The 14,565-nt window shown below is 41.1% G+C and overlaps 1 gene segment (V, D, J or C); it reads left to right on the plus strand.

Annotated features, from left to right (window-relative positions):
* LOC108536061 (Ig lambda chain V region 4A-like) overlaps positions 1-3,877 on the plus strand; it is an 18,336-nt gene extending 14,459 nt beyond the window's left edge. The window contains 1 exon segment of the V gene segment in view: positions 3,501-3,877. Within this exon segment, the coding sequence occupies positions 3,501-3,805 (305 nt within the window).
* The last annotated feature ends 10,688 nt before the right edge of the window (positions 3,878-14,565 follow it).

The following is a 14,565-nucleotide window of genomic DNA, read 5'->3' on the forward strand; positions in this document are numbered from 1 at the left end:
AAAAAAAGGTGAAAAATATTAAAAGACAAAAAATGATGGTGTGGATTTCCACAGAGGGGGAACTTGCCTCCTCAATTCATGGAAACATAAACTAGCATACACACTAAAGAAACCACTTGGAGGTTCCTCCAAGCCTTAAAACTACAACTACCATTTCATCCAGCAATTCTACTACTAGGTGTATACACAGAGTACATGAAATCAAGCCATGGAAGAGATTATCTGCGTTCCCAGGTGGAATCCAGCACTATGCAGAATGGCCAAGATGAGAAATCAGCCTGCCTGTCCATCTGCAGATGAAGGGATAAGGAAACTGTCCCATGCGTAGACACTGGAATACTCTTCAGCCAGAAAAATACAACAAAATCCCATCACGGGAGCCACATGGTTGCACCTGGAGGACATCGTGGTAAATGAAATGAGCCAGGCAGAGACAAACAAACTTTGCATCCTCTCACTCAGGCAGAAGCTGAGAAACTTTGTCTCAAAGACCTAGAAAGCATAATCATGTTTACCAGAGGTTAGGAGGAAGAAGGGGAATGGGCAGGGATTGGAAAGGTGTACAAAGTTCCACACCAGAGGAAGGAAATCCTGTTTTTCTATTCCACAGCAGGGTGACCAGGGTTAACAGTATTAGATAGCTTGAAAGGAGGATACAGAAGCTTCTAGTTACAAAACGATAAACAATGGTACAAAATAACAGAGACGCTAAATACCCTGATTTCGTCATTCCACAATGTATGCAAAGACCAAAATGTCGCACTCTACTCTCTCATTGTACTGCTTTACTATTCGGCGAATTTGTTTAAATAAATATAAATACATGATGTTAAAGTTCATATGGGACCATGAATCACCCTGAATTTCTTCCAAAGCAATCCTGAGACATCCAGACCACATCAGATGCATCTCACCCACTGATTTCAAATTTCATGGAAAAACCGAGTACTTGCTTCCACATAGCGCAGTGGAACACAAGGGAGGACCCAGAAGTAAACCCACACACCAAAAACCGTCTGACCCTCAACAGAATCCACAAAATAAGCAAGGGGAAAGGATGCCCTATTCAATCAACGGTGCTGGGATAAGTGGCTAGCCATGTGTGGAAGAGTAACACTGGGCCCCTACCTCTAACCAGACACAAAAAGAAACCCCAGATGAATGAAAGATTTTTTTGTTTTTGAGATGGACTCTCGCTCTGTCACCCAGACTGGAGTGCAGTGGTGCAGTCTCGGCTCACTGCAACCTCCGTCTCCCAGGTTCAAGCGATTCTTCTGCCTCAGCCTCCTGAGTAGCTGGGATTACAGGCACGCACCATCATGCCCGGCTAATTTTTGTGTTTTTAGTAGAGACAGGGTTTCACCACGTTGATCAGACTGATCTTGACTCCTGACCTTGTGATCCGCCTGCCTTGGCCTCCCAAAGTGCTAGGATTACAGGCGTGAGCCACCACTCCTGGCCTGAATTAAAGGTGTAAATGGAAAACCTCAAACTATTAAAATCCTGCAAGAAAACATACAAAATACCTCTCTACACATAGGCTTTGGCAAAGAAACTATGTGGCTTTGTCCCCAAAGGAAATGACAAAAAAGTTGACAAGTCAGACTTAGTACTCTAAAGAACTGCCAAAGAACAAAATAAATTAGTGACAGAGAAACAGCCGGCAGAGTGGGAGAACATGCTCCCAAACTGCGTCTGATCAAGGTCTCATGTCCAGAATCTTCAAGGACCGTATGCCAATCATTCAGCAAACAACAAAAAATCCCATTAATATATGGGCAAGGCATGTGAACACACACTTCTCAAAGGACAATGTGCAAGTGACCAGCAAAGAGGGAAACATGCTCAAACCCACTCATCAACAGAGAAATGCCAATCAAGAGCAGGTCGAGATACCATCCCACACCACTCAGAACAGTGATGACTATGCAAAGAACAGATAATTTCGCATTTTTAGTACAGACAGGGGGGGTTTCTCCATGTTGGTCAGGCTGGTCTCAAACTCCCGACCTCAGGTGATCTGCCTGCCTCAGCCTCCTGAAGTGCTGGGATTACAGGCGTGAGCCCCCGTGGCTGGCCACCGAGGATTATTATTATTTTTTTAAGACGGAATTTTGCTCCATCACCCAGGCAGGAGCGCAGTGGCGCTATCTCTGGCTCACTGCAAGCTCTGCCTCCTGGGTTCACGCCGTTCTCCTGCCTCAGCCTCCTGAGTAGCTGGGACTACAGGCGCCTACCACCACGCCCAGATAATTTTTTGTATTTTTAGTAGAGACAGGGTTTCACTATGTTAGCCAGGATGGTCGTGATCTCCTGACCTTGTGATCTGCCCACCTCGGCCTCCCAGAGTGTTGGGATTACAGTCGTGAGCCACTGCACCTGGCCCACTGAGGACTATTCTAATCCATGTAGTGAAGGACAACGATGAGGAGGAAGACTGAAGTTATCTGCTAATGGCTTCCCTTATAATTTTTGATCATTCTTAACTTGGTAATATTAATACATATATGTCGATTTGTGGAGAAAAGAACCTTTCAGAAATGCAAAATCTCAGGCTCACTCCAGACCTACTGAGTCAGAATTCACATTCTCCAGGAGCCCGGAGGATCTGTGGTTTGGACTTACCTTCATGGGAGAAGTCATAAAGTTGAGCAACTTCTTTTTGACTCATTAGTCAATTCATGTCATCTTTTTAGAAATGTCTATTAAGGGCCTTTACCCAGTTTTAGCTTTGGCATTAGTGGTGGTGGAGTTGTTGTCTTTTTTTTTTCCAAACACAGTGGTGTTAGTTTCTTGGACATGTTAGATAACAACTGCTTTCATAGATACAGTTTTTCAGATCTGTCTCCAAATCTGCAGGACACCTTCTCTTCTTCTTCTTTTTTTTTTTGAGACAGAGTCTCGCTCTGTCGCCCAGGCTGGAGTGCAGTGGCTGGATCTCAGCTGACTGCAAGCTCCGCCTCCCGGGTTCATGGCATTCTCCTGCCTCAGCCTCCCGAGTAGCTGGGACTACAGGCGCCCGCCACCTCGCCCGGCTAGTTTTTTGTATTTTTTAGTAGAGATGGGGTTTCACTGTGTTAGCCAGGATGGTCTCGATCTCCTGACCTCGTGATCTGCCCGTCTCGGCCTCCCAAAGTGCTGGGATTACAGGCTTGAGCCACCGCGCCCGGCCAGGACACCTTCTCTTTTGATTCATTGGTTTCATTCCCATGGAACATCTCTAAAGCTTTCCATAGTCCTATGTGTTTCTATTTGCATGTGTACATGGTGATTTTGGTGTCCTGTCACAAAAAAAGGAAACAAGATAGAATTTTCTGTGGTTTCCTCTTCCTACATTTTCCTTTTGTTTTCTTTCCTTTTGGCAATCTGTGTGCATAGATTCAGGTCAAGGGAAGGGACTCTATCCTTGGAGGCGGGGACCACACAAAACAGGGTCCAGGTTACTCTCATCCTCATGATCATAACTGTCTCTCCTGCTGGTTTTAGGGGTGGATTCTAAGCTGTGGTGACCCAGGAGCCATTGTTGTCAGTGTCCTCTGGAGGGACAGTCGCAATCACCTGTGGCCTGAGCTCTGGCCCAGTCTCTACCAGTAACTACCCCAGCTGGTACCAGCAGACCCCAGGCCAGGCTCCACGCACGCTCATCTACAGCACAAACACTCGCCCTTCTGGGGTCCCTGATCGCTTCTCTGGCTCCATCCTTGGGAACAAAGCTGCCCTCACCATCACGGGGGCTCAGGCAGACGATGAATCTGATTATTACTGTGTGCTGTACATGGGTAGTGGCATTTCCACGGCGATTTAAACCTATGAGGAAGTGCAACTAAAACCTCTTTATATACTCACAACAGTTCAGCCCTTACAGATAAGAGGGAAAGTGACAGGACAGAAATGGTCAACACGGTGAGTGAGGAATCTCCTTGCCCCAGTCTCTGATGCAGGGGTTCACTGCCAGGTGCCTCATCCAGTCTCTCCCCGGGTGTGTCCACCTCNGATCACAACTGTGTCTCTCCTGTTCATTTTAGGAGTGGATTCTGAGACTGAGGTGACCCAGGAGCCATCGTTGTCAGTGTCCCCTGGAGGAACAGTCACACTCACCTGTGGCCTGAGCTCTGGCTCAGTCTCTACCAGCAACTACCCCAGCTGGTACCAGCAGACCCCAGGCCAGGCTCCACGCATGATCATCTACAGCACAAACACTCGCCCTTCTGGGGTCCCTGATCGCTTCTCTGGCTCCATCCTTGGGAACAAAGCTGCCCTCACCATCACGGGGCTCAGGCAGACGATGAATCTGATTATTACTGTGTGCTGTACATGGGTAGTGGCATTTCCACGGCGATTTAAACCTATGAGGAAGTGCAACTAAAACCTCTTTATATACTCACAACAGTTCAGCCCTTACAGATAAGAGGGAAAGTGACAGGACAGAAATGGTCAACACGGTGAGTGAGGAATCTCCTTGCCCCAGTCTCTGATGCAGGGGTTCACTGCCAGGTGCCTCATCCAGTCTCTCCCCGGGTGTGTCCACCTCCCCAGTGTGACTGTTCCATGGCTGTGCTTCCTCGCCACTGAGAATAATGTGGAGGGAGAATTATCTACAAAATATATAAGCTCACAGTGAGTCACAGAGACCCCTGTGCTCCAGGAAGACACTTCTTACTCAAAGAGAATTAACAGGCATATGCTCATTCATTAATTTGACCATGGAGGCTGACTTAATATTTTATTTATCACCGAAGTGGGAGCATTTTCAGGGAGCTTGTTAAAAATGCAATTCTCCAACCTAAACCTTCTAAGTCTGAATCTTGGGTTAGTGCCAGATAACCTGTACTTAACAAGTTGTACATGAAATTTTTCATTAGTGTTAATGTTTGGGAAGAGCCTACTTTTATTATTGTAAAATTATTCACAGGGATCTCTGTTTAAAATGATGTCAGGTTAATATTCCATAATCCTACTCTCCTAAATTCCCATTCAAAACCCCCCAAATACTCAGAAACAGATTTTAAATCTCAAGCCATAGCAAAAACTATAACTTGATTTATGCAGACAGAGTTGGGAGGAATTTCTAAAAGTGTAAGTTCTTAGGTGCCAGGTGTGGTGATTCATGCCTATAATCACAATACTTTGGGAGGCTGAGGCAAGAGGACTGCTTGAAGCCAGGATGAGGCCAATGTCTTCCACATAGCAAGACTCCACCATGAAAGAAAGAAAGAAAGAAAAATATGTAAGTCCCTTCAGGAATTTCCAAAAACATGTTTCCTTTGGGTATAGTTAGTGGTCCATATGAATATCTGTTACTGAAAACCATCCCATGGAGAATGGCTTCCAGAATCCCTTCTCCCTCCCACTGAGCTCACCTACCCGTGGCTCTGGCTCTCAGGGTCTTTGTAGGACACAGGGCTCAGCCTTCCCCATCCTCCACCTCTAATCACAGATTGTTCCACAGGATCATGGTTCCGCTGAGATCCTCTCCCATAGATACGTACTTGTCCTGAACAGTGTCTCTTAACATAATGTTGGCAAGATGCAAAGGACTGAGGAATGACTAAGCCTTGAAGCCACCAGAAGATGGCAGGAACGTCACTGCTGAGCTTTGCTGGGCCAGACTCAGGCTCCCACCCTCCTCCCTTCCTCTGACTCTTTCTTCTGGCCACCCAGGGTCCGGGAGCTTTCTCCACTCAATCTGGGCTCTGGGTTGAGTCCCTCAATAGGACAGAGAACCTCTCAATAGGACAGAGGAAGTGCTTCAGGGGGATCTAACACAAGTGAGGGCAGATTTTAAGACTGTCCATGCACAGAAAACCCTGTGAAAAGAAACAAACCAGCCCTACTTGTGTCTGTGCACCTGAGTCCTTAGGACTGTTTTCTTGATCTCCTGGTTGAGTCAAGATTGCAAATGTGTGGTTTGTTATCCAGATCAAGAGAAATCCATGACAGTTTACGAAGACAAAGACGACAACTACCGTATCTACTTGTCACACAATTAAGACACAAGGTCAGGAGATCATGACCATCCTGGCTAACACAGTGAAACCCTGTCTCTACTAAAAATACAAAAAATTAGCCAGGCATGGTGGTAGGCGCCTGTAGTCCCAGCTACTCAGGAGGCTGAGGCAGGAGAACGGCGTGAACCCAGGAGGCAGAGCTTGCAGTGAGCAAAAGGTAGTGCCACTGCACTCCAGCCTGGGCAATGGAGCAAGACTCCATCTCAAACAAAACAAAACTAAACAAAACAAAACAAAACAAAACAAAACAAAATCCTACAATTCATATGGAACCAAAAAAAAAAAAAAAAAAAAAAAAAAAAAAAAAAAAAAAAAAAGGCCCCCAATGCCAAAGACAGACTAAGGAAAAAAAAAAAAAAATCTAGAGGCATCACATTACCCAACTTTAAACTATATGACAAGCCTCGAGTTACCAAAACAGCATGGTACTGGTAAAAAAAATAGGCACATAGACAAATGGAACAGAATAGAGAACCAAAAATAAAACCAAATACTTATAGTCAACTGACTTTTGACAGAGCAAATGCAAAGTGGGGAAAGGACATTCTACTCAACAAATGGTGCTTGGATAATTTGAAAACCACATGTAGAAGAAAAAACTGGATCCTCATCTCTCACTTTTTACAAAAATCAACTCAAGATGGATGAAAGACTTAAATCGAAGCCCCGAGACCACAAAAATTCTAGAATATAACACTCAAAAGCTCTTCTAGACATTGGCTTAGGCAAAGACTTCATGACCAAGAACTCAAAAGCAAATGGAACAAAAACAAATACAAGTAGCTAGGACCAAATTAAGGTGGAAAGCTTCTTCACAGAAAAAGAAATAATCAGCAGAGTAAACAGACAACCCACAGATTAGGAGAAAATATTTTGCAAACTATTCATCTGACAAAGGACTAATATCCAGAATCTACATGGAACTCAAACAAATTAGCAAGAATAAACAAATAATCCCATCAAAAAGTGGGCAAAGGACATGACTGGACAATTCTCAAAAGAAGATATACAAATGGTCAAGAAACAAATGAAAACATGCTCAACATCACTAATTATCAGGGAAATGCACATCAAAACTACAATGAGATACCACCTTACTCCCGCAAGAATAGCCACAATTAAGAAAATAAAAAAAAAATAACAGATGTTGGCATGAATATGGTGTAAAGGGAACATTTTTACACTGCTGGTGGAATGTAAACTAGTACAACCACTATGGAAAACAGTATGGAGAGTCCTTAAAGATCTAAAAATAGAAATACCATTTCGGCTGGGCGCGGTGGCTCAAGCCTGTAATCCCAGCACTTTGGGAAGCCGAGACGGGCGGATCACGAGGTCAGGAGATCGAGACCATCCTGGCTAACACGGTGAAACCCCCCATCATACTTACTAAAATACAAAAAACTAGCCCGGCGATGGCTAGAGCAAGCGCCCTTGTTAGCCCAAGCTGACTCGGAGCTGAGGCAGGAAGAATGGCGTGAACACCGGGAGGCGAGCCTTGCAGTGAGCTGAGATCTGGCCACGCACTCCAGCCTGAGGTGACAGAGCGAGACTCCGTCTTCAAAAAAAAAAAAACAAAAAAACAAACAAACCAAAAAAAGAAATACCATTTCATCTGCCCAATGCCACATACTGGTTATAATACCCAGAGAAAAAGAAGTAGTTAGAAAAAGACACCTGCCAAACTTATAATAAAAATATTAAATGCATAGCACAAAAATGAAGATAGGGTAACTTTGATAAACTCTTAATGAGAAAACCCAATTTAAAACCAACAGTAATAATATAAATATCAATAAAAGCAAAGAAAAATTTATACTTAAAAATTTTTTAATTGAATAGTAACAAAAATAAGTAATATACACACCCAAGTATACCAACTAAACGTAAAACAAAGTATGTTTAACTTTATCAACTATGTTAACTACGAAAAAAATCCCTTTAACTTTGGAGGTATTAGCCAAAAGAAAGCCCAAGACATCTCTTTCTTAAAAGGTTTGGCCAGTTTTTTACAAAACAGTGTTTTTACAACAGTTATTGCCTTTACGAAAATTTTCCAAGGCACGACAAGAACAACAAGAAGTAATAGCATACATTGCCCAAAACAAGGCGACTTAGAGGCAAAATGAGCCTGAGGAATAGCAGGACATAGACATAGTTCTATAACATAGACTCATAGCAGAATCATTGGTTATGTTGGTTTTCACTAGAAGAAAACACTAAACAGCGCGGCAAACACAATACGCAGTAGGATGCTGCTGATTTTAATGGTGAGCGACCGCAGAACAATGAGCAAAAGGAAAATAACTAAATAAAAATAAATAAAAACAAAACACTAAAACAAAACATAAATCCTTTTCTAGAAAAAATTTGAAGATGTTGCTTGATTTACCCAAAGAATTCAGTAGTAATTTATTCGTCTCACCATTTTATGAAATGGAACCCATCTAATTTTATGCTAAAGCTGATGCTGTAAGGGACATCTTGCTACTCTGAAAAGAATAAGAGCACAGTGGACCAGAAGGCCATACTCTATTAACAAAAGAGTATCTCCAGCCTGATGACAGAGCGAGACTCTGCTCAAAAAAAAGAAACAAAAAAAAAAAGTGGCTTCTTCATTATATGATGTGACGCTACCATTTTTAAGTAAGGATGAAGAACTTGGATTAAATTTGATCCTCACGGTGCGATCAACTGCCATCAGACGCCTGAGAGCTGTGGACAGGCATCTGAAGAGGAAGGAGGGGAGACCTGAGAATAATTCAGACAGAGGGCGTTTCCACAATCTTATTTCCATTATCTTGCAGCTCGAATTATAACGCATTCTGTGTTAACCTGTATTGGAATCTGGGACGACGAGCGCGCGAGAACACCAGGCAAGCTGGATGCCGCCACGTCTTACAGATTTCGTGCTAGAGGTCATCACTCTCCCCATCCTGACACGTTGATACTTCCTTGAAATTGGATACAATATGAGATAGGAAACAAAGAAGGCAGGTGTGATAATGACTCTTTGCTCAGAGCCACGCATTGCGTCATGAGGCATTACGTGCCCAGGCCTCCACATCTCTGTTTAGCGCCTGTCTTTACTTCTTGAGAATGTGCTCATCACCAGATAGCTTCAAGCACTATAATCTGCTTGCCTTGCGAGAGAAGCGAAGAGAATAAATTTACAAGCATCATATATAGCCGAATATTCTCAGATGATGTTCTAAAATAGCCTCTTAAAACAGAATGTTTTCCGACAGAGTAGCTATACACACTATGCTCTCAGCTCCTAGGAAACTTTTGTGTTTTTATTTGCTTAAAGCAAAACTTGTTCCTAAAATTGGAAAGGAACTAAAGTCTATGGCATTATAGAAGAAAGATACAGATCTAATATCGGAAACTTCTCTAGTTAAGAGATGGTGCGACATCAGAAGACTGGATAATACAATTATTAACAGTTTGGAAATAAATTAAAAATAAAAAAAACTTATATACGTGTACTGTACTACTAACGTCTTTGTTTGAGCGTGGCTGCCTTATAACTTTTTGGATAGGCATTGAAAAATATGTACTGTGAGAAAACTGAAATAGCCTAGGACATGAAGACAGAGGACAGAAAGAAAAGGTACATTAACTTATTGTGTGGCCACATGGAAAGAAGTGCATTATGTAACCATTTAAATGACTGCTTATAATTACATAATATAAACCAATGATGAATAATTTAAAATGCAATTAGAATTTCAGAATGTTTTATATGTAATATGTTTCTGAAAGAAATATAAGATCTACTGAACAAAGAAAACACCTTTATATGTATAATGACTTACAAATGAGAAAACTTTTACAATAGTTCGTCACACTTTAGCTATAAACTATAATTCAAGAGAGGTAGTAAGAATAGCTTTTTGTGGCTGGGCGCGGGCTCAAGCCTAGTAATCCCAGCAGCTTTGGAGCCGAAGACGGCGGATCCGACGTCAGGAGATCGAGGACCATCCTGGCGAACACGTTGAAACCCCGTCTCTACAAAAATACAAAATTAGCCGGCGACGGTGGCGGCGCCTGTAGTTCCCAGCTACTCGGAGCTGAGGCAGGAGAATGCGTGAACCCGGAGGCGGAGCTTGCAGATGAGCTGAGATCGGGCCACTGCACGCCAGTCCGGGCGACAGAGCGGACTCCGCCTCACAAAAAAAAAAAAAAAAAAAAGAATAGCTTTTTGAACTTTAAATTATTCTACATTTTCCTTGGATACATTTTTGCCTTTAATCATGTATTTTAGTTAACTTAAGATGGTAGAGAATACCACATACAGTAATATTAACATTAATAGTTACCTAAAAATAATTGGCCATGCAAATTGAGTTTTAAGTGCAGCAGGAAAAACAAGTTTAATAAAAACAACAGAGATATTCAGTATATGCGCTTTTCACGGTTGTCTCCCATATTATTCGATCATCTTACTCGTTTTTCTAGGTTAAGTAATATGAAGATTAGGCATAAGTGTTGTAATGCTTTTTAAATTATTTAAATAATAAATGATCACAAAGAGCGATATTCACACACTGTATTTTTCAAGTACTATACATTTTAATAACTTTATACAGATTGCTTTGAAAATAAGAGGAATCTGGACCATATTAACCAATAATCATATGAAATATTTATAGAGCGGGCGCGGCGCAAGCCTGTAAATCCAGCACTTTGGGAGCCGAGGCGGCGGATCACAAGGTCAGGAGATCGAGACCATGGGAAACCCCGTCTCTACTAAAAAATACAAAAAAATTAGCCGGCGCGTGGCGGGCGCTGTTAGTCCCAGCTACTTCAGGAGCTGAGCAGCGAGAATGCGTGAACCGAGCGGAGCTTGCACGTGAGCCGATGATCTGCGCCCTGCAGCCAGCCGGCGACAGAGCGAGACTCCCGCCGCAAAAAAAAAAAAAAAAATAAATAATAAAGAAATATTTATAGTGCAAAATTCTCAGCAAGATTTGAATTGTTGGCAAATTCAAAACAGAAATACAAAGAAAATTTTGTATAGTATTTTCATCTAGTTTATGTTAGTGTTTTAAATTCAGAGTAATCACATATCATGATATAATGTTTTTGGTTTTGTTTTTTTGAGACAGAGTCTCACTCTGTTGCCCAGGCTGGTGTACAGTTGCATGATCTTGGCTCACTGCAACCCCTGCCTCCCGTGTCATTTACATTATTCTTCTATCTCAGTCTCCCGAGTAGCTGGGATTATAGCAGTGTGCCACTGTGGCTAGCTATTTTTATTTTTATTTTTTGTGGTTTCAGTAAAGACAGGGTTTTGCCATGTTGGCCAGGTTGGTCTGGAACTCCCGGCCTCAAGTGATCCACCCACCTCAACTTCCCAAAATGCCAAGATTACAAGCATGAGCCATGGCACCCGGCCCTGATACAATGTTTGAAAGTAGTGGGTGAATGCTACATTTGAAATACTAGAGACCTATCTGGAGCATTAAGCGAATGCATCTTCTCTTCCTTCTTTTAAGAATGTATTCTTTACCATTCTATGCAATGGCTTACATATCTGCATATTTTCTTGGCTTGTCTACATGATATACAAATATTTGGATACAGATAGAAATATAAGTCACTCATCTAAAAGCTTTTCAACCTGACATGTAAATACAGGTTATCTGAAAATGGAATGGTAAAGTGTTACAGAAGAACTTTTACTATGGTTTGCGTTTGGTAATATTTGCTAACATTCTAAAAACAAAACAAAACCCAAAAAATACCTTGATTTCATAATGTAAACATCTGATGTCTAAATTAATCAAGAAAATAATTTTTGTGTTTTAACTAATTTTATTTTGGTGCTGCATAATTTCAGAACAGATTAAATACTAGCTGAGACTTGTGAGAGGTAAACTAGTGAACTATCATCCCATTAAGATAAATTTTGTTTCGAAGAAGTAACAACTTAATTTAAATGAAGAAATTTACTAAATCAAGTACCAAGATTTTATTTCTGCTACTAAATGGAAGATACATGTAAAATGTAAATACATTCCATCATTCTATTCTTTACTATCATGGCAATATAGACAGCATATTTTACACAGCATACAAAGCCTTATGTTCACTGAATTACAAGTAAAATACATGTATGTGTAAATAATTATATATCTAATTTAGATAGTAAATGACAGAATTTACTTATTTACCTGTGCGAGATGGAATTTGATTCTAGCAATTATTCCAGGTACGATAACTGGTTGAAAAAGGGACATGAAGTAAACTGGTATGCTTAAAAGTAACGACATCAAGTGAATTCATTATAATGTCTCCAAGCAAGGCAAGACCACTCTCATAAGGTAAGAAATGAGAAGCTACTTATTTTGACAAAGTTGACTTCAACGACTTGGGGAACCAAGGACTGTATGTACATGGATACTTGTTTTGTACCCCCGCCCCCCGCCAAAAATGTGTTTCCACTGCAATATTTGGGAACCCATTATTTCCCGATTTACGCTCTTATTTTCATATAAGAGAACAGTTGATACTCCAAAATCAACTTAAATTTTAATTAGCCAAATACAATATTTTAAAGACAAAATTCATAGTAAGAGTTAAGCCAACAGAAAGACAGGGAATACAAAACAGAGAAAATCAATAAACCAAAAGTAGATGTTTGAAAAGATACCAACATGGGCAACTGTTTACTTAGGTTAAGCAAGAAAAAGAAGAGACTCAAATTACTAAAATCAGTAATAAAAGAGAACTCATCACTGCCAGTATTACAAAATAAAAATAAAAGACAATGCAATGAAAATCTTAGGCTAAAAAAATTAGATAGCCTAGATCGAATGGATGAATTCCGATAAACACACAAACTAAAACAGATGAAAGGACTAAGGAGAAATAGAAAATCTACATAGATCTACAGAAGGGAAAAAGATTGGATTGTAATTTTGAAAACTTACAATAAAAAAATCTCAAGTAGCTTCCCAGGTGAAATCTATCAAACACTCTTGAGAAATTAGTATCAACTGTTCACCAACTGTTGCAGAAAATAAAAGGGGAGAGAACACTTCCCAATGCATTTTATAAAGCCAGGATTACTGACATAAAAACTGTATCACAAAACAATATAGACCAGTATCTTTCTGTGTGTGTGTGTGTGTGTGTGTGAGATGGAGTCTCACTCTGTCGCCCAGGCTGGAGTGCAATGGTCCGATCTCAACTCACTGCGACCTCCACCTTCCAGGTTCAAGCGATTCTCCTGCCTCAGCCTCCCAAGTAGCTAGGATTACAGGCGTGCAGCACCACGCCCGGCCAGTTTTTGTATTTTTAGTATAGACAGGGTTTCACCATGTTGGCCAGGCTGGTCTTGAACTCCTGACCTCAGGTGATCTGCCCACCTAGGCCTCCCAAAGTGCTGGGATTATATAGGCGAGAGCCACCATGCCCAGCCCATTGTTTTATAAAAGCGAAAGTCTTCAACAAAATACTGCCAAACTGAATCCAGAAACATATAAGATTGATTATACACTACATGCAGATGTGATTTACCCCAGGAATGCACCATTGATTTACTATTTGAAATCAATGCATGCGAACACTGCATTAACAGAATAAAAGACAAAAATATATGAGCATCTCAGACAGAAAGCATTTGAGAAAACATCACACATTTTCATCATAAAAATGCTCCAAATGTATGGACAATAAAATAACTTCCTGAAACTAGTGAAGAAACTTTTATCTGTGAAACCCACAGCTATCATTATACTCAGTAATGAGAGGGTAAATGACTAATCAGTTACAAGAATGTCCACTCTTGCAAATTCTATTCAACATTATACTGTAGATTCTAGCGAAGTGTAGTAAAGAATGGAAAACTTAAAACATTCTTATTGAAAAGAAAATAAAATTGTTAGTATTTACACATGGCACGATCTCATATAATTCTAAGAAATTCAGTAAAATACTATTAGAAATAAATTTGACATAGTTTCAAGATATAAATACAACACTACAAAATTAATTTTATTTCTATGCTGGGCGCGGTGGCTCAAGCCTGTAATCCCAGCACTTTGGGAGGCCGAGACGGGCGGATCACAAGGTCAGGAGATCGAGACCATCCTGGCTAACACAGTGAAACCCCGTCTCTACTAAAAAATACAAAAAACTAGCCGGGCGAGGTGGCGGGCGCCTGTAGTCCCAGCTACTCGGGAGGCTGAGGCAGGAGAATGGCATAAACCCGGGAGACAGAGCTTGCAGTGAGCTGAGATCCGGCCACTGCACTCCAGCCTGGGGAACAGAGCGAGACTCCGTCTCAAAAAAAAAAAAAAAAAAATACAATTTTATTTCTATATACTTATCAATGAACTGCTTTAAAATGATATTAAGGAAACAAAACCATGTATAATACCAACAAAACAAGTAATAAATTTAGAAATTAACAAGAGCAGTGCAAAACTCATACTTTGAAACCTGCAAAATATTGTTAAAGTTGAAGAACTAAATAAATGAGAAGAGGTGGAGCGAGATGGCAGAACAGAACGCTACGTGAATGTCTCCCTGCAGGAACATCAAATTG

The sequence above is a fragment of the Rhinopithecus bieti genome, unplaced genomic scaffold (assembly GCF_001698545.2).
Source record: "Rhinopithecus bieti isolate Rb0 unplaced genomic scaffold, ASM169854v2 scaffold_13317, whole genome shotgun sequence".
In the NCBI taxonomy this organism is placed as follows: Eukaryota; Metazoa; Chordata; class Mammalia; order Primates; family Cercopithecidae; genus Rhinopithecus; species Rhinopithecus bieti.